Below are 15,742 nucleotides of genomic sequence, written 5' to 3'. Positions count from 1 at the left end.
GATGATTTATCAGCCAACCCGGCTTAGTTGGTGGAAATTGGAAGAGTAGACCAGTTATTGGACTTCCAGATAACCTTGCAAGCCAAAGCCCCAATGGGTAAAGTGATCCTAGTTGGATAAGCAGCAGTTTACCAGTGCTCCGTAATAATAAGTTGCATATGTTTAGCTGGTTAAACTTCACTTAAACACTCAAAACATATTCTAGGGTTTCCTACCTTTGTCTCTTCCCAACTTGCACCTTTGGATAATAAGCCAGCGGGATGTGTCTCTCTCTGGAGAGAGCATCCATGCTTCTGTATACCAGACAAACAAACTGTGCACATAGCTCTCATAGTTTGCTTGTCCACAACTCTGCTTTTCTGGCCACAGACTTTTCCTGCTATGGGTGGATTAAGGAAGGGAGGGTAATCCAAAAGATCTGTGGAGGTCAAGGATGCATTGGATAATATACGGCTGCACAATACAAGATACGATGGGGGCAGACACCAGTGGAGGGAGCAAGAAAAGACCTTTCTAGCTTGCTATGATTTGAGGTGGTTCTCTGTGCCTTGTGTCCTGTCCAGGGCTCTTGACAGCAACAGGGTCCATGCAACACTGAACTACTGGATAAAGCTCACATAGCTAATGTTTGTGAGCTGTGTCTGTAGTATTCTTCAAAGATTCTGTTCCCCATTATTGGCTCTTTGATTCGTATGCAAATCAAACAGGCCATCTGGTCTCAGCCAGCAGGCTTTGCAGACCTTCCCCCAAATTAGAAGAGAATCTGCATGGGTTTATTGATCTCAGTATCACAAAAATCAAAATTTTCTTCAGTAGAAGAACATTTGATCCCGTTCAGGTGAAATTAAAATCTTTTCCCTAAAACTTGCGCATAATGGATGGGTTGGCACTGAACATCCACGACACCCCCCGCCTCACCCACACACACACACACACTTTGGGGTAGTGGTTCTTTCTTCACCTGTTTACAGAATGGAAATATCACAAAAGTGAGACCCCGTTTATTCATTCATAGTCAGTTCCGGGGTTTCTTTAAGATTTCATCACCCACACCTCCCTTCTGGAGAGTAGAAATGTGATTCATTCTGTGCTGATTGCTATTAATTTGATATTAGCATGTTATATGTCAAAACGCTCAAAGCACTTTACAATAGTTGTTCAGTATAGTGACGTGAAGATGCACATAATAATATTTTGCCTGTAGCAAGGTCCCATGAACGACCCTAATATCCTGCCACTCACCCCTCCTTACACTCCTTTGCCCCCATTTCTCCCTCCTCCCTCTCAACCACAATCATCCGAATGAAATTCACCACCTGCTGCCTGGACCCCCTCCCCACTTAGCTATTGGTCACTCAACTCCCCCTTCTCTCCCCTCTGCTGGTTGATACGGTCAATCAGTCTCTCACCTCAGGTTCTGTTCCACTTCCCCTGAAAACCGCTGTCATCACACCCCTCCTCAAAAAACCCACCCTCGATCCCTCTAATCTCTCACACTACCATCCCATCTCCAACCTACTCTTCCTTGCCAAAGTTCTGGCATTGTTGCAGGTCAACTTCAGTCACACCTCTCCCTCCTCTTCCTCCTCGAGCCCCTGTATGGGCCTGAATGAGTGTAAGCTTCCTGCAGCTGAATATGGACAAGACGGAAGCCATACTCCTTGGCTTTCATCAACGTCTTCACTCTTGTGGATCTAAACTCCTCAACCTCCCTGGGCTCTCCCTCAGACTCACTGAACCAGTGTGCAAACGAGGCATCCGGTTCGACTCCCAACTGTCTTTCCTCCCCCACATCTGGTCCCTGGCCAGGACCGCCTTCTTCCACCTCCACCACATTGCTGTACCTTACCCCAAATGCAGCCGAAACCCTTGTGCATTTGTTTGTCACCTCCCGCTTGGATTACTCCAATGCACTCCTCGCTGGTCTCCCCAGCTCCAGCATTCACAAGATCCAGCTCATTCAGAACTCTGCCGCCCACATACTGACCCAGACCAAACTCCATACCCCCATCTCACCAGTTCTGGCCCAGGCTCCACTGGCTCCCCATCACCGAACGGATCGACTTCCCAGATCCTCACACTCGTGTTCAAATACATTCACTCCCTGGCACCTCCCTACCTCTCCAACCTCCTCACTCACCAATCTGCCACCCGGTGTCTCCGCTCGACTGGCGCCGGCCTCCTGCTCATCCCTCGCACCCTCCACCCCACCATTGGAGGTCAGACATTATGCTCCAAAACTCTGGAACACTCTCGTTCAATCCCTCCGCCTTGCCCCCTCTCTCCCCTCTTTCAAGTCCCAACTGAAGACTTTCCTGTTCAACAATGCTTATGGCCACCTCCCCCCCTCTCCCTGCTCAGAGTCAGGCTCTGCCACTGTTAAGACCTCTGAGACACTACCCTGCGTGAAGAGCGATATATGTGCAAGTTGTTGCTGTTGTAATTAATCTTGAAAAATTGTTGGGCAGAGAGAAACTCCCTTGTCATTTGGAATGATATTATGGGATCTTCAATATCCATTTAGGCAGGTGAGGCACTGAAGTGTCAACCTAGACTATAAGTCATCAACTAAAGTGGCCGTGGAGTAGCTTCAAATTCAGGATGTGGAACTAGGTCTAAGGAGTTTTGTGAAAACAGGTTTGATGTGGTGTGGATTGCTTTGCTATCTCCGCTGCAAGTTAAGAGTATACGTTACACAGACTGGTGAAGTAATTTGTGAATCCAAACCTGAATTAATTAATGGCAAAGGATTCCTTCCCACTCTCGCAAGTTTTGGTGGTAGAAAAATAAACTTTGTTTTTGTCACTGAATCTTCTCACATTGCTTGGGACCATTTACATGCACAAAGTGTGTCACTGTATCTGGTGTGCTGGAGGGGTTGAGAGGGGCGAGGGGAGAGAGAGGGGCGCAAGGAGAGAGAATGAGCACTGTGTAAGGATGACTTCATCTGTCAGCTATGTAGTCCCACAAAAGAATTCATTTCGATTTATTTGGGAGAAGAGAAACAAAATTAGATTCAGAGCAACGGCACGTCTCCACAGACAGCTGGTGGCCTCAAGTTCACAACAGGCCAGGAAATGGGTTGTCTTTACATCAGGAAACTCTGAACAGTGCAGTTGTTAGCTCATTTTGCTTGTAAACTGCTTTTGGTTTGCTTTTTTTTGAGGGGGAAATAAGGACCTCTCAACACTTAAGCCCCAACACAAACGTTTGGACATGCCCTCTATGACCCAGCCAGCCTGATATAAATGATAATCAGTTTAACTCTAAAAGAACCATGGGGACCTCAAACTTCATATCTATCAGCTCAGATCAGTTGATACCATTCTCAATTCTGGGTCCGAATTGTAATGAAAATAGCCCAATGTTGGGTTTTGCATTTGTACTCTAGGCTAACACTGAATAGTCAGTGCTGGGGAATTGCTGCATTGTCAGAGGTGCTATCTTTCAGATGAGACATTAAAGCGAGGTTCTGTCTGCTTGCTCGGGTGAAGTTAAAGATCCCTGAGACTATTAAAAGCAAAGAACAATCCTATAGATTAATTGGCCATTCAATGTGGGGTGGTTCAAAAGACCGTGCTGGCCGAAATGGCCGACAAAAACAAGTCACTGTTCTTGATCGTAATTGTTTAAGAGCTTTCGATATAAGGAGCTATATATATTCTTTGTTCCTTACAAGTTGGTATTTCAAACAAAGTATCATTCTTAGCATGAGTAATGCAATTGTAAGGTCTAACTTTGCCAATTTTATTGAAGACGGAAATATTTATATTCCATTGGTAATACTCTCAGCACTTTTCTAATTTTAAAAATAGAAAAGAGTTTGGTTCAAAAGGACATCTAGCCAAGCAAACAAAGGATTATTCAGGATCCAAGTTTCTGTCGGTCTGACATTTGCCGACAATAACGTCTCAGAAATGAAAGGACCATTATTGCACCTCATTAATGTCCTCCGTGTGGTTTCTAACTTAAGTCCTGATGTGACAGAGAAAAATGAAATTACTCCACGCTCAGATTGATATGTGAATGGCATTCTTCTGTGCTGTAAATTTCTATGGGTCTATATTCTAAAAGTAGTCTCTGTCCACATTGACATGTGTGCCACGATGGGAAATTCCTTCATTATGATAACATAGTGACATCCTGTCGTGCCTGAGGCACCACACTATCCAGCTATTCTTGATTTGCATTCGGAGACCGTTCTGGGCAAGTAAAGTGATGTGATGAAGACCTGGAAAATTCAGTAGTGTAATGCAAGCACCACTGACTTCATTTCCAGAAGCTGCGACTAAGTAATACAGAAGATATTTTTCTTGCTACTCAAATGTGGCTGTAAGTTATTTTACGTGAAGGAGTCACAACAGCTTGGAAAAAATCCAAGATGTTCAGTAATGCCATCTATATTTAGTTCTTGTAGAGTAAGACTTAGTACGTCTTTGAAAACTGTGATTTTTTTTGTACTTGTTTGATATAAATAGGCTGGATAGAACAAAAATTTGCTTTGGAAAAAAATCACTATCAAATCCATTGGAAGTTTACAGCACTGAAGAGAGCATTTGACCTAAAGTGCCCAAACTGTTGCTGGGTTTCTCCACTGGATGTTCTTACACCAATCCCATTTTCATGCTCTTTCCCTATACTAAATATTTTGAGTATTTATCCAATACCCTTTGATACTTCCCTTTCAAGAGGCATTTATAGGGAGGCATTCCATATTCTAACAACCTTATGTGAGTTTTGTGTTAACAAATTGAGGGTTGTCTGTCCTAGGGAATAAAGACTTTCTAGTTTTAGCACCCATGGTGTGCTTCAAGCATTCTCAGGCTGCACAGAACCTATATAGAGGTAAATTAAGTCTTCATCAGTTACCCACTATAGCTCGCTGGAAGTCACCCAACAATGTGCTTGACCACTCCTTACAGCACAACTGTGAGTCTTTCCATTTCTCACAGATAGATATGCTCGGTATTTCTCCAAGTGAGGGTTCCAACTTTGGTGGATATTTGTGTTAGGGCCTAATTGCCCTCTTTTCTATCAGTGTAGAATTTAACAGTGGAAACTTGAGACATACTTATTTGTTCTGAAATGACTTCACCAAGGCCCGTGTAGAGATCCGCACTCATTAGTTTTTTTGGTAATCTGTTAGTCAGGGGTGCGGTAGCTATTCAATAATATCTTTAAAGAATGAAAGACTATGGATCCTTTGAACTTTTTAAATTTAGAACTTTGGCTGCAGCAAAGCTGGATTCATACTTCATGCTAATGGCATTGATTCAATTCTGAAACCACCTCCTGGAGTTCATTGAAGGGACAGGACTTCATATTGAATCGATGCCGCCTCAAAATCCAACTTGATATAATAATAATAATTCTTGCATTTGATATAGCTATAGTTTTAATGTGGATTTTAGTTTGATATTTGTCTTGTGTATGATAAAATAAATAATATTTTTAGCATTTGATAGAGCAGAATAAACTGTAAAGTGAATTGACTCTATATTTGTGGGCGAAGCTCTGCTGATGGTGGGGCAAGTTAATGGAGGCGAGAGAAGGGTGTAGAGGGAAGAGTATGTCTGCATATCAAGAGCCATTTTGTCCCACCCTTTGCAATTTTCTTCTGAAACCCTTCATCTTACGCCCTTCTTCTTTGCTAACAGGGGAAAGGGAGCCAGTGGAGTCTGGGGAGATGGAAGTGATGGGTTTGTGAAGCCTTGTGCAAAAGAAAATGTGGGCAACCAAATTCTGGATGGTCCAGAGCTTGTGAAGGGTAGAGCTTCCGGAGGCTAGAGTGCATCCATTAGAGAAGTAAACCCTGGAGGTGACCAAGGTCAGGATGAAGTTTTGGCTGTACTTAGGTGATCGAGTGACTGAGATGGGCAATATTGTAGAAAATGGACACAATCAGGGACCTGGTGAAGGGAACCCATGTAATTGACCTGAGCGACTATTTTCAGTTGTCAGTATGCGCTAGATTCAAACACCAGTTTGTAGCTCGTTATGTAATCCAATCCTTGTTTTTCCTCTTTCCCATCCCTTTTGTAAATATTGAATGCAGTGCTAAATTGACCCCACTGTGAACTGTATCAAGCTTGTGTCAAAATCTGAGGAAATATTTTATAAAGTCTGGCCTTTATTATTACTGAAAATAAATTGAGCAAATTACCAATTAACCTTTCATCCTTGTCTAGTTGTCGTTTGTGGCATGCCTGTCATGTTCCATACAGCATTTGGCCACTTCTGTCTGTACCCTGTAACCCTCAATTCAATTCCTAATTAGATGTTCATCCAATTATTAACGTTAATACAGCATTGACTCCTTCTGACTTGATTTCTGTTTTGTGCATGCACTACTCTTCAGGAAAAAAAATCCATATAATCTTTAGCTGTAGTAGAAACTTATGAATTTTATGCAATTGTTCTCCAGTTCTGGTTTTAAACTCCCAAATTGAATCATGTTCTTGCATCTGCATTGTGTAATGGAGCACAATGCCATGACAGAAGTGAATTTTGACAGCTAAAGCTAAAATTCCCTATAGTGTTCATGATCATGAAAATTGATAATTCACTTCTATAAACTCTGAATCAGTAACTGCTTCAGGCAAACACTTGCAATGATGTAATCGGAAGTCTCGGTTTAAAACAAGAATTTTCAATAAAAAGTCAAGCGCATATTGAGGTTTGTCATATCTCTGTTGGTGTGCAATGTTTACAAAACTTCTTGCTGGTCAGACTTTAGACAGACAGATCCTAACTATTCAGCTGCAACTAAACTGTTTTTCTTCCATTTCGGTAATGGTTCTTTTAAGTGTTGAAAGGCAACTGAATGGCCGCATTAATCTTTAAATTGAACAGCCATTATATTTAAAACATTTTTAATCTCATATATGTCCCTCCCTCTTCTCTCAACAGGCCTATTTCCTCATAGACACCACCCACTAATATAATATAGGCTGGAACAATTATGGGCACTTGATAATAGGAGTTACATACTTGGTCATTTTAGTTCTAGAACAGACTTAAAAGCTGTATATAGTACACTTTAGCACAAAGTTATGTTTAAACTCAAACTAAATTACTGGCACAAATACTTTAAATGCAATTTGTTATAATTCTAAATGTATACCTTAAGTTTGTATGTGGCTAAATCAGGGTGTATTTTAAGGCACAGGATAAATTTATTGAACAAAACAAATATTTGTATCTCTTTCATTTGGTAGCTGCAGTTGACATTACTGAACCTGGCTGTTGCTTCGTTATTGCAGTTTTAATGCAAATACCAGCACCAATGTGCTATAGGTGATGCTGTTTCTGTTTTTTGTGCTTAGACTTGGGTCTGCAATTGCTAAATAAAATTAAGCATTGGATACTTTAATTTGCAATTGCAGTAAATTCCGCATCATTCGCCATGCTGTCAATATCCCGGCTGCAAAATATTAATAGGGGACATAGCTTCCCTTGTCACTCTGCTTAACACATAACTCACCACATTCTAAAAATTCTTGTAAGTACATACAATGTCAGATGGATTGGATAACTCAACCTATAAGATGGCATTTTGCATCTCAGAAGTCTCCCGCCCTTTCCTGTGAATGGTGCAGAGGCTCGGTGGTGGTTGAGCGCGCAAGCTCATATGCATCGCAGACGTCTCCAGTCTATTGGAAGGCCGCACTGTGGCCTCCCACACTCTTAATAGGTCAGAGGATAGGGCGGGAGGATGGGTGTTAAGCCAAGGCATGGCCCTCCAATCGACCAGAGGCCTCTGCGAGTGCCTGCACCAGTCGCAGTGTCCCCTTGTGGCCCAGGAAGACCTATGCCTAATTCGCCACAGATAACAAGTCATTGAGCCATTTTCTCTTGGAGCAACAAGTTATCTGGAATTTACTGTATGTACATCTACTAGGAACAAAATGGTAAACCAAACGGACTTTAACTATGATCTTTAATAATTATCACCTCATATTTTCTTTGAATTGTTGAATTTGAACCTGGCATTTCAGGAACAAGATTTGCCCACTGAACATCGCTGACTAACTATTGTTTGACAGACACTTAGTGCCTGCTTTAAGTTCTTCAGGTGAATGAAACCACTTGAGGTACCATTGACTGTTTGAAATATCTGTGGGTACAGTAAAGTTCCAAAACATTAGTTTGTCTGGTAAAATAATTAAAAACGTATATGTTTTGTTTTATTCAGGGGTAAATTTGCAGTCGTTAAAAAATGCACGGAAAAGGCTACAGGAAAAGAGTATGCTGCCAAATTTATGAGGAAAAGAAGAAAAGGTCAAGACTCCAGAATGGAAATTATTCACGAGATTGCAGTGCTGGAAATGGCTAAATCCAATCCTTGGGTCATCAACCTGTATGAGGTGTATGAGACGCCATCAGAAATGATCCTAGTTTTGGAATAGTAAGTTATTATCGTTTTCCTTCTCTGATTTCTTGCATTTTCTAACTGAGCGTTTTACATCCAAGGCCACACCTCTTAATATAACAATCCTTGCATTTTATGTATTGCCTTCTATTAGGTCATCAATGTCTCAAAGCACTTCACAGGATTGCACTGCAGAGGCGAGAGTGCAGGCTGACACTTAATGTTATCTTTGTTATCTTCAGCACAGTGAAAATGTGATGTAACTCGACCAATTAAGAAAATACAGTAGAATCCCAAACACGCTAGTTGGGATCCATAAAATCCCAATCAGTCTATAAAGGGGTTTGATCTCCAGTTGCCTGAATCACTGGTCAGCACTTTCATATTATCACAGGATGCTGTTTGTTTTACCAAAACTGTCATAACTGCAATAGCAATCATCATTTGATGCAGAGCTCTATAGAGCTTTGAGACAGCCTCACAAGATGAAAGGCTTTGGAGGAGATTAAATATTAACAGGTGGTTAAGGAAAAGAGTTTAGCTGCAAATAGGAAATGTTTGTTTCATTAGTATGGTTAAAAACCTGAACTCATAACAGCGCCTTTCACATAGAAAAAAAGTCTCAAAACCTTTACAGTGTTGAAAAACAGATATAAGATGTATAAACAGACACAAAATGTATAAAACGTGGCAAAACCAGATCCCAAGTGAAGGGAGAGTAGTTTTAAAAAAACACAACATTGTGCCTGCTGCTGATGGGCCTACTTCACTGAATAACATTTCATTGCACAAACATCAATTCCTGACCATTCTCCTGCAGTGCTCCCCAGTACAAACATGACCCATTTATCTGAAAATGTTTCATAGTCATAACATGTTTGCATGAGATTCTTCTGCTCCGTTTTTGTTTGTGCTCACTTGTATGTTTTACTGTTAGCGCTCCTCTCCCAGGGAGATGGGGCAACACACTGTGAATGTGTTCATTGTGTGAGTACTGTGGGCAGTGTTTCCTCATTTCTTTAGTGTCCCAAAGCGATTCTAGCACTTGGTACACAGCTGATTATTTTTTTGAGAACGTAGGGAAGAGGCAGGTTACTATCATCATTGATTTTGAATGAAGGCTGCATGTTACCACTTTATTTACTTTACTTTCATTTCATGCCCTTTCGGAGTTGGTCCTGTAAAAGTGTTGGTGAAGAACATACAACATTCACACTAAAGTGTGTAATTTAATTGACAATCCTTATAAGGGTACTAAAGTGTGGGGGTGTAGATTTTGTTAACCTAGTTTATGCTGGTTAATGGAAAAGGCAGTTTGATAGTCTATAGCTGTTGATGGGAACAATGCAATGGCTGTGTATGCAGAACTCAACACAAACTTCTTTTTTATATTTTAAAAAAATCTAACATTTGAGAGTATGGAAAAAAAATCTTCTGGTTTGACATTTCGTCTACTTGACTTGTGATGGATTTTTATAGAGCCATTCGAGGGCACAGTCATGTAGTTTAATGACTGTGTGCAGATCAAAAATACCATTACATCTGGCATGTAAACCTGGCCTCATTGCTCACTGGTTTCCTGCTGTGAATTCATTAATGTCACCATGCTTTCAGCTGCACGGGACGACCCTTGTCCATGGCCTAAAGCAGCTTTACTGAAGGAGACCCTTCAGTTACCAGGAGCTAGTGTTTAGTTAGGGCAGGATGCTATTCATAGCAAAAACTTTCCAGTTGAGTGAAAATCCCTTTCATAAGGAGAAGTTAGATTTTGTTTTTCCACAATGTGTGCCACTTTTGCAGAATTAAAAAGAAGCTACATTGATTGAGTTTGCACCAAAATATATAAAAAATTCTGTTTTGAATCAGCCTTGCATTAGCATTGTTTCTGGATCAAGCCATACTGAGTAAAGAATCATTTCAGTGTGGGCAGTAAAAAAAAAGTTTGGCTTGGTTTTCAGGCTTTTGGCATACTGGGCTATTTGTCTCTTTGCACATATTTGCTCGTACTCCCATTTAGGTCATGTTTGTTGTTTGAGGAGGACTCTGCTCCAACATTGCAATGTAAAGTTTGTAGCAAAATGAATAATAGGCAGCTAATTATGTCAAATGGAGACTGGTGAAATTGCAAAAACAAATTGCATCTGCAATTGTGATGGGGATCTGTAAGCAATCATTTGCTGGTGTTTTTTCCTGAAGATGCTTTCAGTGACATCCTCATTCCTCATATGTTTGCTTTGTGATAATAGAGATTGGCTTCACAGAGCAGTAGACACTTAGATCAGAAGAAAAAAAGAAGTAGCATCAAATGAACATTGGCTCCAAGTCACATGCCATTCTGACTTGGATGTATAATCACAGCTCCTGTATCGTTGCTGGGCCAAAATTCTGGAACTCCCTGCCAAACAACACTGACTACACCATCACCACAAGGACTGCAGGAGTTTAGAGAGGGCCCATCAAGTTCTCAGGGTAACTAGAAATGGGCAATACATTATCAGCAAATTGCCCGCAACGCCCATATCCTCAGACAGAATAAATAAACCGAGACAACAGATTGAGCTTTTCAGTCACCTTTCATCTGTAATTCCTTGGTGTTATCTACAGATGAGTAACCCTACCATTCAGTCACTTGTATCACTGTATTTAGATATGCTGAAGATTTAATGAAATCAGACTACTTTTATTTTTATATAATGTCTATAAATCTATTGTATTTTGCCAGAAAATACAGTCACTACACTTAACAGTAAGTGTCCTGTGAAGTAATGTGAGATATCCTCCTGACGGGAAAGGTGTACATCAAGTGAAAGGTTTTTTTATTGTTAGAATTCTCCACTGACATAATGACGTAGGTTATCATCTGACAATTGTTGACTGTCCACCCTTCCAGCCCTGGCCAACAAACACTCACTCATCCTTGTTCAAATTTGATTTCAGCCAAACTGAATGATTCATTTTTATATTCTGTGATCAAATGCAGAATTTCCCCCATCACTTTGACGGCTGCTTGCATTTACGTCTGCCAAACAGTCTTCACCAGTAGTTGAGCAATATATGTATGTCAATGATCCATCACATGATTCTCTTCAGATGCATAATAAACAGCAACATAACCAATGGAAAGGGGAAAGTTTTCAATATATTTCAGTGCGATTCATGGCAGAGGTTTTAGAGAATGGAGCCTTTTTTATTTCTGAAATTGCTTGCATTGTGTACATCTCTGGCTTTATCTCTCTGACTGTATTTCGTTGTGAAAAGATTATGTAAAGTTTGAGATCGCGACTTATCCAGCACAGATCTCAACTCCTAAACTTCTGTACATTTCTGTCATTAATGTTTCATGTGTGTATCTACATTTTGTGGCATACTAATTTGTGTGCGTGTCGTCTTTAAACATGTAAGTTCTTCATCTATAATTTTTATATAACCTGATTCCAAGGTTTTAACTATACAATTCTGAATAATAGGTTAGTAATATATTTTAACAGAAGCACTATCGGCTTGCTCAATGGATAAGTGCAACAGATGGTGTGGTGCTTAAGCAATAACAGGTTTGATTGCTGTATGTACTCGCTGTCAAGTGCAACCAAGTAATGGTGGGGTCACTGAAATTGGAGCATCTCAGACTTTTGGAGCAGGGGAGGAAGCAGAATTACTACTAATAATAATAATCGTTGCATTTGATATAGCACCTTATCACATCGCCCATCGGTCTTGGAGTCTTTCACAGGATATACTGTAAAATGTAGTGACTGTTTAAAGCATTAATTGCCACAATTTGCTACTATTTCTGAAAGAAATGTGTAGATGTCGGGTTTGATTGTAGCAATCCTCACATTGGAATAATCTGTTAATGACAATGTCAAAACTCACATAATGAATATACCGGCAACTCTCCATAACACTGGGAGAAACCCCCTTCTCTCTTTGAGCAGTGTCAGTCAAAATTAGGACATACAATCCAGTTTAGTTTTCATTTTGCCTTTAAACCTGTGTAGTGGATTCAGCCGGTCTCAGTTGGTAGCTCACTGGCCTCTAAGATAGAAAGTTGTAGGTTCAAGCCCAGTGTTATAACTCACACAGTTCCAAGCTAACATGCAATGCACTGCTGGGATGTGCTGCATTGTCAGAAATGCAATGAGATGTTAAATTGAGGTCCCATCTACCTGTTAAGGTTAGGTTAAAAATCCCATAGCACCATAGAGTTTCTCCCACTGTCCTGGCCAGCAATACCCCAGATAAAACAACATAGTTGTTTGCAAGACATTGTTGTGCACAAATTTGCTGCTGCATTCACCCGCAATATAGTCATTGCACCTTTTACAGTCAATCCTGTGAAGCACTTTGAGATGTCCATCTGACATGTAAGGCACTAAATCAAATGCAAGGATTATTACTTTTTGAACCTCCTGTTAACGAAGTCTTGGTTAAAGGTGTAAAATTGGCTGAAATGCTGTCTGAAATGTTGTACACTGTCCAGCGACTTGGGACGTCCACCCAACGTGAAAGGAGCTTTACAAATGTAATGTTGTTGTTGTTGTTCATCATTGTGTAGTAAAATGCCATTTAAGAATTGAATTTTTTTAAAAAGTTAAGTTCCAATATTTCACTTAAGCTGCTGAGCACCTGGTCTACCTTGTGAGGGGCAAGTGGACACAATTGAGAGAATATTAAATTTAACTCTGATATTCTAAAAATCAGAACTGCACTTCAAAAAAAAAAAGTTTCCTTCCAACGCTCGTTTATCAAACTAAATGTGCTTTTGGATGAGAAAAGTCACATTTCTATAGAATCAACCAAAGTCAGGGTTAATATAATAATAATAACCGTTGTATTTGGTATAGTGCCTTTCATGTCAAGAGGACATCCGAAAGTGCTTCACAGGATTTACTGTAAAGTGTATTTTTACACGAACAAGCAGCTCAATTGCACACAGTAATGTCCTACAAACAGCCATGAAATGAATGACCTATTTTTATTTGGAGGATTGTTAGGCCGAACATTGTGAGAAAATCCCTTCTCTTTTCGAGTAAATGCCACAGGATCTTTAATGCCCATCTGAACCGGCAGTCAGGGACTCAGTTTAACATCTCGTCTGAAGGACAGTGCAACATGCCCCCAGCACTGCACTGAATTCTAATTAGATTGGATGTGTGTTTGTGGAAGATGATTTAGTGATTTATGAATTTAACAGTAACACATTGTTAAAGTAGCTTTGCATGGGGTATTTCTTGATTATTTTTCCTGTTGAAGCAGCAATTGAGGGGCAGTATGGGAGCAGTTAAACAGTTCACGTTGGCAGATTCTTAAAAGTTCAGTTTCTGGACAGAGAATATCATATCCCCTCAAATTATCTGCCGCTGTGTCTGTCATGTGGTTGAAGTGTCTGATGTTTTCAATATGAGTATTTGTGAGATTGATGTTGTAATCTCCTCTCTGGCTTCAGATGAATATTGAAAGCTGAAGCTAAAGTTCAGAGGAAATATTTTCCTTTGCATTTTTTATTTGTAACCCTGTTATTGTTTCCTCTGCTCTCTTGACAGTCTGTTCGTGGAAAGTACCTAACATACATTGTTCATGGGCTGTGATGCCTTGCACAAAGGACACTCAAAGTAGAGGGTGTGTGTGCATAACTCACACTCTCCAAACATAAAGTGAACAGTCCAGTCCCAGTCCGGTTGTTTATTTAGTAAACCTTTACATTCCTGGGTATATTTTATTTATACATTCACAGTTTAAGATTGAAATGACGTATGCCTTGATTCTATGGGAATGTGATGAGAGACTGTAAAGTATTTTACCCTTGAGTTGCTCTACTATGATGGGATTTGAGTAGCAAATGGGATCAGTGTGATTCTGGCTGGTGTGTATATTTAGTGATGGGGAAAACTGCAATGTAGTTTCACTTTATAAAATGGTAATTTAAATTTTTTAATCCAGTCCGTTGAGCCTAATTTGGTGTTGGCTAAATATTCTAATCCCATTTCCTGCTTCCTTATCTTACTTTTTATATTTTTCTGTCAGAATGTATATTGTTCTTCAAATCTTGTAGCACAGGTTAAACAATCCCAACCATTGAGTGGCAGGATCAGAGACTGCTATTTTTGGATATGCATGTTTCCAGTGACATCTTTCTCGTTTGCAAGTCAAAAGGTACAGATATAACACACTTTAACATAGCTTAATGGTCAGTTCTCACTTGGTATTGAGAGCGAAATTCATAGCACTATCCTCCCGACGTGAAAGGTGCTATACAAATGTAATCTTGTTGTTGTTAATCTTTCTCACTCTTTCTCAAGACTGTAGAACTGCTTACATCCCCGAGTCTGCCATCACCATATGATTGACAAGCATTTAAAAAACAACCTTGAGAAACTAATCACTGTTTAGCATGTCTTGATTCTCTGTTCTTTTTAGCCTCGATACTGTTCTGCAATATGGGTTATGGCCTTTGCTAAGGTTTTCAATGAAGGGAAAGAAAAGATTATATCACCAGAATATAGAATGCAGACTTTCTGTTAACAAAATAAACTACTTGAACTTCTCTTTCACGTTTATTACTTTAATATCAATCCTGAAATATGTTGCTGCCCTTGAAATGCACTCCCATGAGTAGCTTTAATTGAATTAGAATTAGTGGGGTTGTTTTTCCGTGCGATTCCAGTTTCACAGCAATGGACAGTAGATTCCCGCAGTTCTGCCATCTTTATATGAACGACAGTGAGCTGGGATTTTGGCTTTTCAAACAGAATAAATATGCAATCAGAATATGGAATTTTCTTACAATGGTCAAGAGTAGCTTCAAACATTTTTTTGCACTGACTTGACTTCAAATGTTCAAAATAATCGTGCATTTTTTTCAAAGCAAAGGAGCATAATCAATTGCCCGGTTAAATCTTCTATGCCGTGCAATTCATTGATTCCTCAGTCACCAAGTATTATCAATAGCATTCAGAGAATTTGAATCTCTCAAAGCTTGAGCTAAGGTTCTGAACTCCTGTTTGACATGAGATGTACATGTGTCCCTTTTATATATGGCTGTTGAACTTTGACATGGCTTTCAGCAGCAGAGGAGTTCAGAGTAGGGAAACCTGATTTATACAGACCTGTTGCTGTCAGAGAGAGGAGAGATCTACACACATGCCCATACATAGAATTCCAGTTAGCAATGCAGGGTGATGGTTAGTGCAACTTGTTTTTAATACATTTAACAAGGTTGGTGACAATCCATTGGACTGGACCAGAACTTTTAAACCCAAGCCCAATTTCTACACCAGCTGATGGGCATTGATTCTACTTCATAGTTGGGGTGCTCTGAATCAAATCAATGATCCTAAAGCTGTGAGTGCACACTATTGAATCGATGTTGAC

At 40.1% G+C, this 15,742-nt stretch overlaps 1 protein-coding gene across 1 annotated transcript in view; it reads left to right on the top strand.

The window, feature by feature from the left end:
* stk17a (serine/threonine kinase 17a) overlaps positions 1-15,742 on the top strand; it is a 49,509-nt gene that overhangs the window by 15,343 nt on the left and 18,424 nt on the right. Inside the window, exon 2 of the mRNA XM_007897619.2 lies at positions 8,195-8,407. Coding sequence (XP_007895810.1) covers positions 8,195-8,407 — 213 coding nt within the window. The remainder of the gene's footprint in view (positions 1-8,194; positions 8,408-15,742) is intronic.

Source organism: Callorhinchus milii, unplaced genomic scaffold (genome assembly GCF_018977255.1).
Source record: "Callorhinchus milii isolate IMCB2004 unplaced genomic scaffold, IMCB_Cmil_1.0 Scaffold2, whole genome shotgun sequence".
NCBI classification, from domain to species: Eukaryota; Metazoa; Chordata; class Chondrichthyes; order Chimaeriformes; family Callorhinchidae; genus Callorhinchus; species Callorhinchus milii.
Note: the sequence above shows the minus strand (reverse complement) of the source record. Positions and strands in the feature narration are given on the sequence as shown.